This window comes from Pseudophryne corroboree, chromosome 5 (assembly GCF_028390025.1).
Source record: "Pseudophryne corroboree isolate aPseCor3 chromosome 5, aPseCor3.hap2, whole genome shotgun sequence".
In the NCBI taxonomy this organism is placed as follows: Eukaryota; Metazoa; Chordata; class Amphibia; order Anura; family Myobatrachidae; genus Pseudophryne; species Pseudophryne corroboree.
In genome coordinates, this window is record NC_086448.1 from 228,737,582 (window position 1) to 228,751,926 (window position 14,345).

The 14,345-nt window shown below is 44.9% G+C and overlaps 1 protein-coding gene across 5 annotated transcripts in view; it reads right to left on the minus strand.

The window, feature by feature from the left end:
* WDR37 (WD repeat domain 37) overlaps positions 1–14,345 on the minus strand; it is a 400,784-nt gene that overhangs the window by 118,016 nt on the left and 268,423 nt on the right. For all 5 annotated transcript variants that reach the window (XM_063922159.1, XM_063922158.1, XM_063922156.1 and 2 more), the window contains 3 exons: positions 11,179–11,250; positions 9,842–9,886; positions 9,352–9,428 (listed from right to left, as the gene is read on the minus strand). In XM_063922159.1, coding sequence (XP_063778229.1) covers positions 9,352–9,428; positions 9,842–9,886; positions 11,179–11,250 — 194 coding nt within the window. The remainder of the gene's footprint in view (positions 1–9,351; positions 9,429–9,841; positions 9,887–11,178; positions 11,251–14,345) is intronic.

Genomic DNA, 14,345 nt, shown 5'->3' on the forward strand with positions numbered 1-14,345 from the left:
TGGGGTAAAAATGCTGACTTCCCAGCAGTTGCTGTGGAAACTAGGTCCGAGAGACCATCCCCAAAAAACTCCTCACCCTTATAAGGCAAAACTTCCATGTGCCTTTTTGAATCTGCATCCCCTGTCCACTGGCGAGTCCATAAGCCTCTCCTAGCAGAAATGGACAATGCACTTATTTTAGATGCCAGCCGGCAGATCTCCCTCTGTGCATCTCTCATGTATAAGACTGAGTCTTTTATATGCTCTATGGTTAGCAGAATAGTGTCCCTGTCTAGGGTGTCAATATTTTCTGACAGGGAATCTGACCACGCAGCGGCAACACTGCACATCCATGCTGACGCAATAGCCGGTCTAAGTATAATGCCTGAGTGTGTATATACAGACTTCAGGATCGCCTCCTGCTTTCTATCAGCAGGCTCCTTGAGGGCGGCCGTATCCGGAGACGGTAGTGCCACCTTTTTAGACAAACGTGTGAGCGCTTTATCCACCCTAGGGGGTGTCTCCCAACGTGACCTATCCTCTGGCGGGAAAGGGAACGCCATTAGTAACTTCTTAGAGATTACCAATCTTTTATCAGGGAAAGCCCACGCTTCTTCACACACTTCATTTAATTCTTCTGATGGGGGAAAAACTACGGGTAGTTTTTTCTCCCCAAACATAATACCCTTTTTAGTGGTACCTGGGTTTATATCAGAAATTTGTAACACCTCTTTCATTCAATCATGCAACGAATGGCCTTAGTGGACATTAGACTAGACTCATCGTCGTCGACACTGGTGTCAGTATCCGTGTCGACATCCGCTTCTGCCATCTGAGGTAGCGGGCGTTTTAGAGCCCCCGATGGCCTTTGAGACGCCTGGACAGGCACGAGCTGAGAAGCCGGCTGTCCCGCATTTGGCATGTCATCAAATTTTTTGTGTAAGGAGTCGACACGTGCACGCAATTCCTTCCATAAGTCCATCCACTCAGGTGTCTGCCCCGCAGGGGGTGACATCCCTTCTATAGGCATCTGCTCCGCCTCCACATCATTATCCTCATCAAACATGTCGACACAGCTGTACCGACACACCGCACACACACAGGGAATGCTCTAACAGAGGACAGGACCCACAAAAGCCCTTTGGGGAGACAGAGTGAGAGTATGCCAGCACACACCAGAGCGCTATATAATGCAGGGACTAACTGAATTATGTCCCCTATAGCTGCTGTTATATATACTGCGCCTAAATTTAGTGCCCCCCCTCTCTTTTTTACCCTTTTCTGTAGTGTAGACTGCAGGGGAGAGCAAGGGAGCTTCCTTCCAGCGGAGCTGTGAGGGAGAAATGGCGCCAGTGTGCTGAAGGAGATAGCTCCGCACCTTTTTCGCGGACTATTATCCCGCTTTTTTATGGATTCTGGCAGGGGTAATTATCACATATATAGCCTCTGGGGCTATATATTGTGGTATTTTTGCCAGCCAAGGTGTTTTTATTGCTGCTCAGGGCGCCCCCCCCTAGCGCCCTGCACCCTCAGTGACCGGAGTGTGAAGTGTGTATGAGGAGCAATGGCGCACAGCTGCAGTGCTGTGCGCTACCTTGGTGAAGACTGATGTCTTCTGCCGACGATTTTCCGGAACTCTTCTTGCTTCTGGCTCTGTAAGGGGGACGGCGGCGCGGCTCCGGGACCGAACACCAAGGCCAGTTCCATGCGGTCGATCCCTCTGGAGCTAATGGTGTCCAGTAGCCTAAGAAGCCCAAGCTAGCTGCAAGCAGGTAGGTTCGCTTCTTCTCCCCTTAGTCCCTCGCTGCAGTGAGCCTGTTGCCAGCTGGTCTCACTGTAAAATAAAAAACCTAATTATATACTTTCTTTTTAGAAGCTCAGGAGAGCCCCTAGTGTGCATCCAACCTCGGCCGGGCACAAAATCTAACTGAGGCTTGGAGGAGGGTCATAGTGGGAGGAGCCAGTGCACACCAGGTGACCTAAAAGCTTTCTTTAGTTGTGCCCAGTCTCCTGCGGAGCCGCTATTCCCCATGGTCCTTTCGGAGTTCCCAGCATCCACTAGGACGTCAGAGAAAATAAGAATTTACTTACCGATAATTCTATTTCTCGGAGTCCGTAGTGGATGCTGGGGTTCCTGAAAGTACCATGGGGAATAGCGGCTCCGCAGGAGACAGGGCACAAAAGTAAAGCTTTCCGATCAGGTGGTGTGCACTGGCTCCTCCCCCTATGACCCTCCTCCAAGCCAGTTAGGTACTGTGCCCGGACGAGCGTACACAATAAGGGAGGAATTTTGAATCCCGGGTAAGACTCATACCAGCCACACCAATCACACCGTACAACTTGTGATCTAAACCCAGTTAACAGTATGATAACAGCGGAGCCTCTGAAAAGATGGCTCACAACAATAATAACCCGATTTTTGTAACTATGTACAAGTATTGCAGATAATCCGCACTTGGGATGGGCGCCCAGCATCCACTACGGACTCCGAGAAATAGAATTATCGGTAAGTAAATTCTTATTTTCTCTATCGTCCTAGTGGATGCTGGGGTTCCTGAAAGGACCATGGGGATTATACCAAAGCTCCCAAACGGGCGGGAGAGTGCGGATGACTCTGCAGCACCGAATGAGAGAACTCCAGGTCCTCCTTAGCCAGGGTATCAAATTTGTAGAATTTAGCAAACGTGTTTGCCCCTGACCAAGTAGCTGCTCGGCAAAGTTGTAAAGCCGAGACCCCTCGGGCAGCCGTCCAAGATGAGCCCACCTTCCTTGTGGAATGGGCATTTACATATTTTGGCTGTGGCAGGCCTGCCACAGAATGTGCAAGCTGAATTGTATTACACATCCAACTAGCAATAGTCTGCTTAGAAGCAAGAGCACCCAGTTTGTTGGGTGCATACAGGATAACAGCAAGTCAGTTTTCCTGACTCCAGCCGTCCTGGAACATATTTTCAGGGCCCTGACAACATCTAGCAACTTGGAGTCCTCCAAGTCCCTAGTAGGTGCAAGGCACCACAATAAGCTGGTTCAGGTGAAACACTGACACCACCTTAGGGAGAGAACTGGGGACGAGTCCGCAGCTCTGCCCTGTCCGAATGGACAAACAGATATGGGCTTTTTTTGAGAAAAAACCACCAATTTGACACTCGCCTGGTCCAGGCCAGGGCCAAGAGCATGGTCACTTTTCATGTGAGATGCTTCAAATCCACAGATTTGACTGGTTTTAAACCAATGTGATTTGAGGAATCCCAGAACTACGTTGAGATCCCACAGTGCCACTGGAGGCACAAAAGGGGGTTGTATATGCAATACTCCCTTGACAAACTTCTGGACTTCAGGAACTGAAGCCAATTCTTTCTGGAAGAAAATCGACAGGGCCGAAATTTGAACCTTAATGGACCCCAATTTGAGGCCCATAGACACTCCTGTTTGCAGGAAATGCAGGAAACGACCGAGTTGAAATTTCTTTGTGGGGCCTTCCTGGCCTCACACCACGCAACATATTTTCGCCACATGTGGTGATAATGTTGTGCGGTCACCTCCTTTCTGGCTTTGACCAGGGTAGGAATGACCTCTTCCGGAATGCCTTTTTCCCTTAGGATCCGGCTTTCCACCGCCATGCCGACAAACGCAGCTGCGGTAAGTCTTGGAACAGACATGGTACTTGCTGAAGCAAGTCCCTTCTTAGCGGCAGAGGCCATAAGACCTCTGTAAGCATCTCTTGAAGTTCCGGGTACCAAGTCCTTCTTGGCCAATCCGGAGCCATGAGTATAGTTCTTACTCCTCTACGTCTTATAATTCTCAGCACCTTAGGTATGAGAAGCAGAGGAGGGAACACATACACCGACTGGTACACCCACGGTGTTACCAGAACGTCCACAGCTATTGCCTGAGGGTCTCTTGACCTGGCGCAATACCTGTCCCGTTTTTTGTTCAGACGGGACGCCATCATGTCCACCTTTGGTATTTCCCAACGGTTTACAATCATGTGGAAAAAACTTCCCGATGAAGTTTCCACTCTCCCGGGTGGAGGTCGTGCCTGCTGAGGAAGTCTGCTTCCCAGTTTCCATTCCCGGGATGAAACACTGCTGACAGTGCTATCACATGAATTTCCGCCCAGCGAAAAGTCCTTGCAGTTTTTGCCATTGCCCTCCTGCTTCTTGTGTCGCCCTGTCTGTTTACGTGGGCGACTGCCGTGATGTTTTTCCCACTGGATCAATACCGGCTGACCTTGAAGCAGAGGTCTTGCTAAGCTTAGAGCATTATAAATTTACCCTTAGCACCAGTATATTTATGTGGAGAAAAGTCTCCAGACTTGATCACACTCCCTGGAAATTTTTTCCTTGTGTGACTGCTCCCCAGCCTCTCGGGCTGGGCTCCGTGGTCACCAGCATCCAATCCTGAATGCCGAATCTGCGGCCCTCTAGAAGATGAGCACTCTATAACCACCACAGGAGAGACACCTTTGTCCTTGGATATAGGGTTATCCGCTGATGCATCTGAAGATGCGATCCGGACCATTTGTCCAGCAGATCCCACTGAAAAGTTCTTGCGTGAAATCTGCCGAATGGAATTGCTTCGTAGGAAGCCACCATTTTTACCAGGACCCTTGTGCAATGATGCACTGTTTTTAGGAGGTTCCTGACTAGCTCGGATAACTCCCTGGCTTTCTCTTCCGGGAGAAACACCTTTTTCTGGACTGTGTCCAGAATCATCCCTAGGCACAGCAGACGTGCCGTCGGGATCAGCTGCGATTTTGGAATATTTAGAATCCACCCGTGCTGTTGTAGCAGTATCCTAGATAGTGCTACTCCGACCTCCAACTGTTCCCTGGACTATGCCCTTATCAGGAGATCGTCCAAGTAAGGGATAATTAAGACGCCTTTTCTTCGAAGAAGAATCATCATTTCGGCCATTACCTTGGTAAAGACCCGGGGTGCCGTGGACAATCCAAACGGCAGCGTCTGAAACTGATAGTGACAGTTCTGCACCACGAACCTGAGGTACCCTTAGTGAGAAGGGCAAATTTGGGACATAGAGGTAAGGATCCCTGATGTCCCGGGACACTATATAGTCCCCTTCTTCCTGGTTCGTTATCACTGCTCTGAGCGACTCCATCTTGATTTGAACCTTTGTAAGTGTTCAAAAAAATTTTTTAGAATAAGTCTCACCTAGCCTTCTGGCTTCAGTACCACAATATAGTGTGGAATAATACCCCTTTTCTTGTAGTAGGAGGGGTAATTTAATTATCACCTGCTGGGAATACAGCTTGTGAATTTTTTCCCATACTGCCTCCTTGTCGGAGGGAGACCTTGGTAAAGCAGACTTCAGGAGCCTGCGAAGGGGAAACTTCTCGACATTCCAATCTGTACCCCTGGGATACTACTTGTAGGATCCAGGGGTCCTGTACGGTCTCAGCGCCATGCTGAGAACTTGTCAGAAGCGGTGGAACGCTTCTGTTCCTGGGAATGGGCTGCCTGCTGCAGTCTTCTTCCCTTTCCTCTATCCCTGGGCAGATATGATCTTATAGGGACGAAAGGACTGAGGCTGAAAAGACGGTGTCTTTTTCTGCAGAGATGTGACTTAGGGTAAAAACGGTGGATTTTCCAGCAGTTGCCGTGGCCACCAGGTCCGATGGACCGACCCCAAATAACTCCTCTTCCTTTATACGGCAATACACCTTTGTGCCGTTTGGAATCTGCATCACCTGACCACTGTCGTGTCCATGACATCTTCTGGCAGTTATGGACATCGCATTTACTCTTGATGCCAGAGTGCAAATATCCCTCTGTGCATCTCGCATATATAGAAATGCATCCTTTAAATGCTCTATAGTCAATAAAATACTGTCCCTGTCAAGGGTATCAATATTTTTAGTCAGGGAATCCGACCAAGCCACCCCAGCTCTGCACATCCAGGCTGAGGCGATCGCTGGTCGCAGTATAACACCAGTATGTGTGTATATACTTTTTATGATATTTTCCAACCTCCTGTCAGCTGGACCTTGAGGACGGCCCTATCTATAGACGGTACCGCCACTTGTTTTGATAAGCGTGTGAGCGCCTTATCCACCCTAAGGGGTGTTTCCCAACGCGCCCTAACTTCTGGCGGGAAAGGGTATACCACCCATAATTTTCTATCGGGGGGAACCCACGCATCATCACACACTTTATTTAATTTATCTGATTCAGGAAAAACTATGGTAGTTTTTTCACATCCCACATAATACCCTCTTTTGTGGTACTTGTAGTATCAGAAATATGTAACACCTCCTTCATTGCCTTTAACGTGTGGCCCTAATAAGGAATACGTTTGTTTATTCACCGTCGACACTGGATTCAGTGTCCCTGTCTGTGTCGACCGACTAAAGTAAACGGGCGTTTTAAAACCCCTGACGGTGTTTTTGAGACGTCTGGACCGGTACTAATTGTTTGTCGGCCGTCTCATGTCGTCAACCGACCTTGCAGCGTGTTGACATTATCACGTAATTCCCTAAATAAGCCATCCATTCCGGTGTCGACTCCCTAGAGAGTGACATCACCATTACAGGCAATTGCTCCGCCTCCTCACCAACATCGTCCTCCTACATGTCGACACACACGTACCGACACACAGCACACACACAGGGAATGCTCTGATAGAGGACAGGACCCACTAGCCCTTTGGAGAGACAGAGGGAGAGTTTGCCAGCACACACCAAAAACGCTATAATTATATAGGGACAACCTTATATAAGTGTTTTCCCTTATAGCATCTTTTTTATATATTTCTAACGCCAAATTAGTGCCCCCCCTCTCTGTTTTAACCCTGTTTCTGTAGTGCAGTGCAGGGGAGAGCCTGGGAGCCTTCCCTCCAGCCTTTCTGTGAGGGAAAATGGCGCTGTGTGCTGAGGAGATAGGCCCCGCCCCTTTTTCGGCGGCCTCGTCTCCCGCTCTTAACGGATTCTGGCAGGGGTTAAATATCTCCATATAGCCTCCGGAGGCTATATGTGAGGTATTTTTAGCCAAAATAGGTATTCATTTGCCTCCCAGGGCGCCCCCCTCCCAGCGCCCTGCACCCTCAGTGACTGCCGTGTGAAGTGTGCTGAGAGGAAAATGGCGCACAGCTGCAGTGCTGTGCGCTACCTTTAGAAGACTGAGGAGTCTTCTGCCGCCGATTCTGGACCTCTTCTTACTTCAGCATCTGCAAGGGGGCCGGCGGCAAGGCTCCGGTGACCATCCAGGCTGTACCTGTGATCGTCCCTCTGGAGCTGATGTCCAGTAGCCAAGAAGCCAATCCATCCTGCACGCAGGTGAGTTCACTTCTTCTCCCCTAAGTCCCTCGTTGCAGTGATCCTGTTGCCAGCAGGACTCACTGTAAAATAAAAAACCTAAGCTAAACTTTTCTAAGCAGCTCTTTAGGAGAGCCACCTAGATTGCACCCTTCTCGGCCGGGCACAAAAATCTAACTGGCTTGGAGGAGGGTCATAGGGGGAGGAGCCAGTGCACACCACCTGATCGGAAAGCTTTACTTTTGTGCCCTGTCTCCTGCGGAGCCGCTATTCCCCATGGTCCTTTCAGGAACCCCAGCATCCACTAGGACGATAGAGAAATAATAATTTGTACTGTGTTATGGATAAAGTATATTTAAAAAAAAATCAAACAGGTCCAAAATGAAAAGGGTATTCTAATAAAATTCTCAGCTCCATGTGACCAGGAGAAGAGACACATTATGAATGTGGTCGTCAGTGGAGAATCAGACATGCACCAATTATACAGGTGATCCAGGAAGCAGATTGCCTAATCAAGTTTCTAATTTTAGCTACAACATATGCTCAAATTCTGTAAGGTAAAAAAAGAAAAAAAGAAAAAAAAAAAGAAAAAGTAAGAAAACGAATTAAAAAAAACAAAAACCCTGTTGCCACGCCACCATGTAACTGTACAGTATGTTTTCTGTTAACAGTCACACTGGCTGCACCATGTGAAAAATCCTTCTAGCCAGTTAACTTGTAAAACTATGATATATATACAGGTTGAGTATCCCTTATCCAAAATGCTTGGGACCAGAGGTATTTTGGATATGGGATTTTTCCGTATTTTGGAATAAGTGCATACCATAATGAGATATCAAGGTGATGGGACCTAAGTCTAAGCACAGAATGCATTTATGTTTCATATACACCTTATACACACAGCCTGAAGGTCATTTTAGCCAATATTTTTTTATAACTTTGTTTAATGCACAAAGTGTGTGTACATTCACACAATTCATTTATGTTTCATATACACCTTATACACACAGCCTGAAGGTCATTTAATACAATATTTTGAATAACTTTGTGTATTAAACAAAATTTGTGTACATTGAGCCATCAGAAAACAAAGGTTTCACTATCTCACTCAAAAAAGTCCGTATTTCGAATATTCCGTATTTCGGAATATTTGGATATGGGATACTCAACCTATATATATATATATATATATATATATATATATATATATATATATATATATATATATATATATATATATATATATATACACACACACACAGACATATATATATATATATATATATTTTACACACATATATACATACATACACACACACATATATATATATATATATATATATATATACACATACATACATACACACACACACACATATACACACATGCCAAAGCCCTCACACACTCACTGACTGACTGATCAGTAATTCTCTTACTTCCCGATACGTTAGGAAAATTAAATTTAACATAGGTATTTCTTCAGGTGGGAAATAGGAAAACTACGTAGTTAGAATGTTAATAAACCTCCCCTGAGGGGATGAAAAGGGGGTTGACCTAATGACTTCATTACCGATGCGTGAACAATAACGCCCAAACGGACCATCGAATCCAAATTTGGATTGCACCTCCAGTGTGAAGATTTTCATAAAGTACAAAATGGTCCTGTCACTTTTTTACCGTATATGCTACGGGTGCTCCTCGAGTAACGCCAAGAACCATGGGTTAATATTTACTTACGTTAAGACGTCTCAAATTTACATCTCTATAGATTTACCAAATGTTTAACATTTTATATTAACAACCGTGTAAATCAGAAACTCCCGTGTGAAGAACGGGTAGAACAGCTAGTCAGAGAATACAGTGCTTTTCTGCTGAAATACAAAACAGAAACCACATAACACTTGTTTGACACTGACACTAACAATGCAATAAAAACAGATCTAACCTGAGGCTTATGTACATTTAATTTGATCTTTCCAGTAGCCTTGGAAACATATGCTATTTGAAATAATCATGTAAAACATTAGGGTCAACATCTCTTTCCATAACACAAATTTGTTGCCCTAAAGCATTGTGTATTTTAATTTCAGCATGGATCTTACGCTGGTGTCTGCAGTCGGTTGTGGAGTGGGTAACTGCACCATATAGCGCCAGATGTGAGCCGTCTGGTCCCCAGATGCTACGGAAAAGAAAGAAATGTTACATTATGTAAAAGCATTTCCGCAAGTTTACTCTAAACAGTTGTCTCTAATGCCAAACAGATCAAAATATATCTACAACATTCTAAACATACATTTTGCCTTTTCCAACTGTAGTATTATGGAATGTCACAATCTCAGTTGGAATCACTGTAGGAGGCTTGGGCTGGTCTAGGTAATCCGATAAACACACGTATACAGAAAACAAAAGTATGACCCATGAATCGTTATATGAGGTAGCACAATCCTGCTGCGCGAGCATTGCAAGAGATTTCCAAGTTTACACATTGCATAAAGAAGGAATGTAAAGCCACAATTTGATTTTCAGTAAATAAAAAGAAAAATGCTTAACATATCTTCCGCAGAACATAAATGGCAAGGATAGAGTACTTGCCTGTTAATGCCAATTGATCTGTGGGGTGAAATTTTATCGAGTTTACTGCAAGACAGAAAAAAAAAAAAAAAACTTTACTATGATGATTTGGCCAAAATAAAACAATAAAATGGTCAAACATTGCAGATTTATTCAAGATATTTACATAGCTATACTGTATTCTACATATATACTTTAACATAATTCCAAAACATCAACAAGTGTCAGAGCTATTGTCAGGAATATGAAATACAGAAACTGCATATTTCTGTACCCGGTAATACATGCTATCCTTAACAGGTCTCATAAAGTACTTACTATGAGAAGATGAGGTTACAAAGTTAGAACTGTCCAATAGTTTTCCAAGGCTAGTCCCAGGTTTAAAACATTTCTTTAAGAACCAACCGACTACACAAACAATATTGCTGCATATTAAATACAATTCTTTGCATCTATATGTATTCTCCAGGCCAGTGGTTCCCAAACTTTTTTGAATCATAGCGCCCTAGGGTATCAGACATTTGTTCATGTCACCCCTAGGCCAAAAGTTAAATTGTGCTTACAGTACATCCTTAGGTTCAGTTATGTGAGGAGGGACAGGATTCGCTTCTCTTTGTCCACATATTTTATGTTTGGAAGCCACAAGCACTGGTTTTGCTTATTACACCGACCATAAATACTTTGAACTGGTCCTGGACCACAATTGAGGTGGTTCTGGACCACCAATTGCAAGTGCCCTGAGGCACTCCGTTTGGGAAACACTGCTCTAGGCTTTAGAAGTTTGTATGTATTAAAAAATTTTTTAAAAATGTATTAAATCACATTCAATGAACATGATATGATAGAGATTGTAGTGTTCTATGTCCACTGAGACACAACATAACATACCCGAATTCATTGGCTCAACAGCAATAAGCTCATGAAACTATTTTAATATGTGAGCAACTAAGAAATATCAATGACAAGCCGTTATATTTAGTGGCATAGAGAACAAACATGAAGAAATGGTCCATCCATTGGATTAATTTTGTTTCGGGAGAAAAATGAAAAATTGCCATGTGTAGCCACAGCCTAATGATCACTGTCCAATCAAATAAATAGTGGTGCGATTCTTTGCAAGCATAAGGGATGAAATGATTTTGGACAGCCTGGAAAATAAGAATGTCCCCATAAGGACCCTTAGATGATAGCTGGTGTCTTTCACCTATATTTCTCAAGTACCCAACACAATGCCCCCATCTGCTTGCCCTTGCTACCACACAGACAAAAAAAAGAGAAGAGTAAGATTTTGGCATAAGGTTCCCAAGTCAACACTAGATCATTACTTATTTATTCCTAAAGCTTTCATTTATATTTACCTGATCCAACATGGCCAACATACTTGGTAAGGCATTTTCCTGTCTCGATGCTCCACAGTAATGCTGTATGATCTAGATCAAGAAAAGACAAGTGCTCATGTTTTTATATATACAAAAATGACATGTCATTTTTATCACTACTAAACCGCTTTAAGGATTCCGTTTTATTTTTGAAACACAGATATCAAAAAGGACAAATCAGCAAGTGATGGGCTTGAGGCAGAATGACTGGTTTCTTCCAATTATTGCTTTGTGTTTACATTCTCAAACCGTGCATTTGGGTTACACGGTATATAATACACTCTAATATAATACATTTCTACAGTCACAGAAAACAGTTACACCACAAATACTGTAATGTGGCTGTCTTAGCATACCAGAATAAATATTCCAGTTTAATTAAAAAGAGAAACTGGGTACAGTAAAACATCTTACTCCCACATTCTTGCAAAGTAAACTCATTTAGTGGCTTCACATTTATGAAAGTACTAAAAAGAGGTACCTCTTTCTTATGTGTAACCTCTGGCTGCTGAGTAGGGGCTGCTTGAGAGCAGAAGTAACCAGAATCCTACACTTACTAAGATAGATAAAAGAAAAATGTCCCAAGTGTTCAAACGTGTGCTGGTGTAGAGAAGTCAGAAAGTTATGTAGGGTGAATGAATACATTTATTGGATAGTAAAAATGGGCACGAGACATCAATAACACAATTAAGAGACCTGAACTTTCTAACTCGCTCCCAGTAGCATTCTGGATATTTCTTACTACTTTTTACCCATTTAATTGTTCATTTGTTTTTTTAGCCCATTTACTTTTCCATCCTTCCCATACCCCTCAGTTTTCGGTCGGCCTTCACCCACCCCTCCCCTCATCACCACCTCAAACTTCCTTTAGTCTTACTGTTACTGTTCTGTTTGTCTACTGATTAGCAGTATGGACTGGGCATGGTATACCAGCTGTCGGGATACCGACGGAGGCAGCTATGGCTAACCCCCCCCTTCTCCCCCTCTAGTGCCATACCCTAACCATCCCCCAAGGCCTTAGCACTAACCCAGATACTTATCTTCGGGGATGCACAGAGGAGATGGATTAACTAAAATCCTTTCCTCGTACTGTCCAAGGGCAAGATTCATACCAGCCACACCAATCACACCGTATAACTTGTGTTAAACTAACCAGTTAACAGTATGAAAAACAACATAGTTTCGGTCCAAAACCGATGAAACTATAACATAACCCTTATTTAAGCAATAACTATATACAAGTCTTGCAGAAGTAGTCCGCACTTGGGACGGGCGCCCAGCATCCTCTACGGACTACGAGAAAAAGATTTACCGGTAGGTTTAAAATCTTATTTTCTCTAACATCCTAGAGGATGCTGGGACTCCGTAAGGACCATGGGGATTATACCAAAGCTCCCAAACGGGCGGGAGAGTGCGGATGACTCTGCAGCACCGATTGAGCAAACATGAGGTCCTCCTCAGCCAGGGTATCAAACTTATAAAACTTTGCAAAGGTGTTTGGCCCCGACTAAGTAGCAGCTCGGCACAGCTGTAGTGCCGAGACCCCTCGGGCAGCCGCCCAAGACGAGCCCACCTTCCTAGTGGAATGGGCCTTAACCGATTTTGGTAACGGCAATCCTGCCGTAGAATGCGCTTGCTGGATCGTGTTACAGATCCAGCGAGCAATAGTCTGCTTTGAAGCAGGGCCGCCAACCTTGTTGGCTGCATACAGGACAAACAGTGCTTCTGTTTTTCTGATCCTAGCCATTCTGGCCACGTAAATTTTCAAAGCCCTGACCACATCAAGGGACTCGGAATCCTCCAAGTCACGAGTAGCCACAGGCACGACAATAGGTTGGGTCATATGAAAGGATGAGACCACCTTAGGTAGGAATTGAGGACGGGTCCGCAATTCCACTCTATCCATATGGAAAACCAGATAGGGGCTTTTATGTGATAAAGCCGCCAATTCCGAAACTCGCCTAGCCGAAGCCAAGGCTAACATGACCACCTTCCAAGTGAGATATTTTAACTCCACCGTTTTGAGTGGTTCAAACCAATGTGACTTAAGGAAACTTAACACCACGTTAAAGGTCCCAAGGCGCCACCGGAGGTACAAAAGGAGGCTGAATATGCAGTACTCCCTTTACAAAAGTCTGTACTTCAGGTAGAGAGGCCAATTCCTTTTGAAAGAAACTGGATAAGGCCGAAATCTGAACTTTTATGGAGCCTAATTTTAGGCCCAAATTCACTCCAGTTTGCAGGAAGTGAAGGAGACGACCCAGATGGAATTCCTCCGTAGGAGCATTCCTGGCCTCACACCAAGAAACATATTTTCTCCATATTCGGTGATAATGTTTTGATGTCACGTCCTTCCTAGCCTTTATTAGCGTAGGAATGACCTCATCCGGAATACCTTTTTCCGCTAGGATCCGGCGTTCATCCGCCATGCCGTCAAACGCAGCCGCGGTAAGTCTTGGAACAGACAGGGCCCCTGCTGCAGCAGGTCCTGTCTTAGAGGAAGAGACCACGGATCTTCTGTGAGCAATTCCTGTAGATCCGAATACCAAGTCCTTCGTGGCCAATCAGGAACAATGAGGATTGTTCTCACTCTTCTTTGTCTTATTATTCTCAACACCTTGGGTATAAGAGGAAGAGGAGGAAACACATAGACCGACCGAAACACCCACGGTGTCACCAGGGCGTCCACAGCTATCGCCTGAGGATCTCTTGACCTGGCGCAATACCATTTTAACTTTGTGTTGAGACGGGACGCCATCATGTCTATCTGGGGCAGTTCCCACCGACCTGCGCGAAGACTTCCTGATGAAGTCCCCACTCTCCCGGATGCAGGTCGTGTCTGCTGAGGAAGTCTGCTTCCCAGTTGTCCACTCCCGGAATGAACACTGCTGACAGTGCGCTTACATGATTTTCCACCCAGCGAAGAATCCTGGTGGCTTCCGCCATTGCTACCCTGCTCCTTGTGCCGCCTTGGCGGTTTACATGAGCTACTGCGGTGACATTGTCCGACTGAATCAGAACTGGTTTGTCGCAAAGTAATGCCTCCGATGAACGTAGGGCGTTGTATATGGCCCTCAACTCCAGGATGTTGATGTGGAGACAAGTCTCTAGACTCGACCAAAGACCTTGGAAATTTCTTCCCTGTG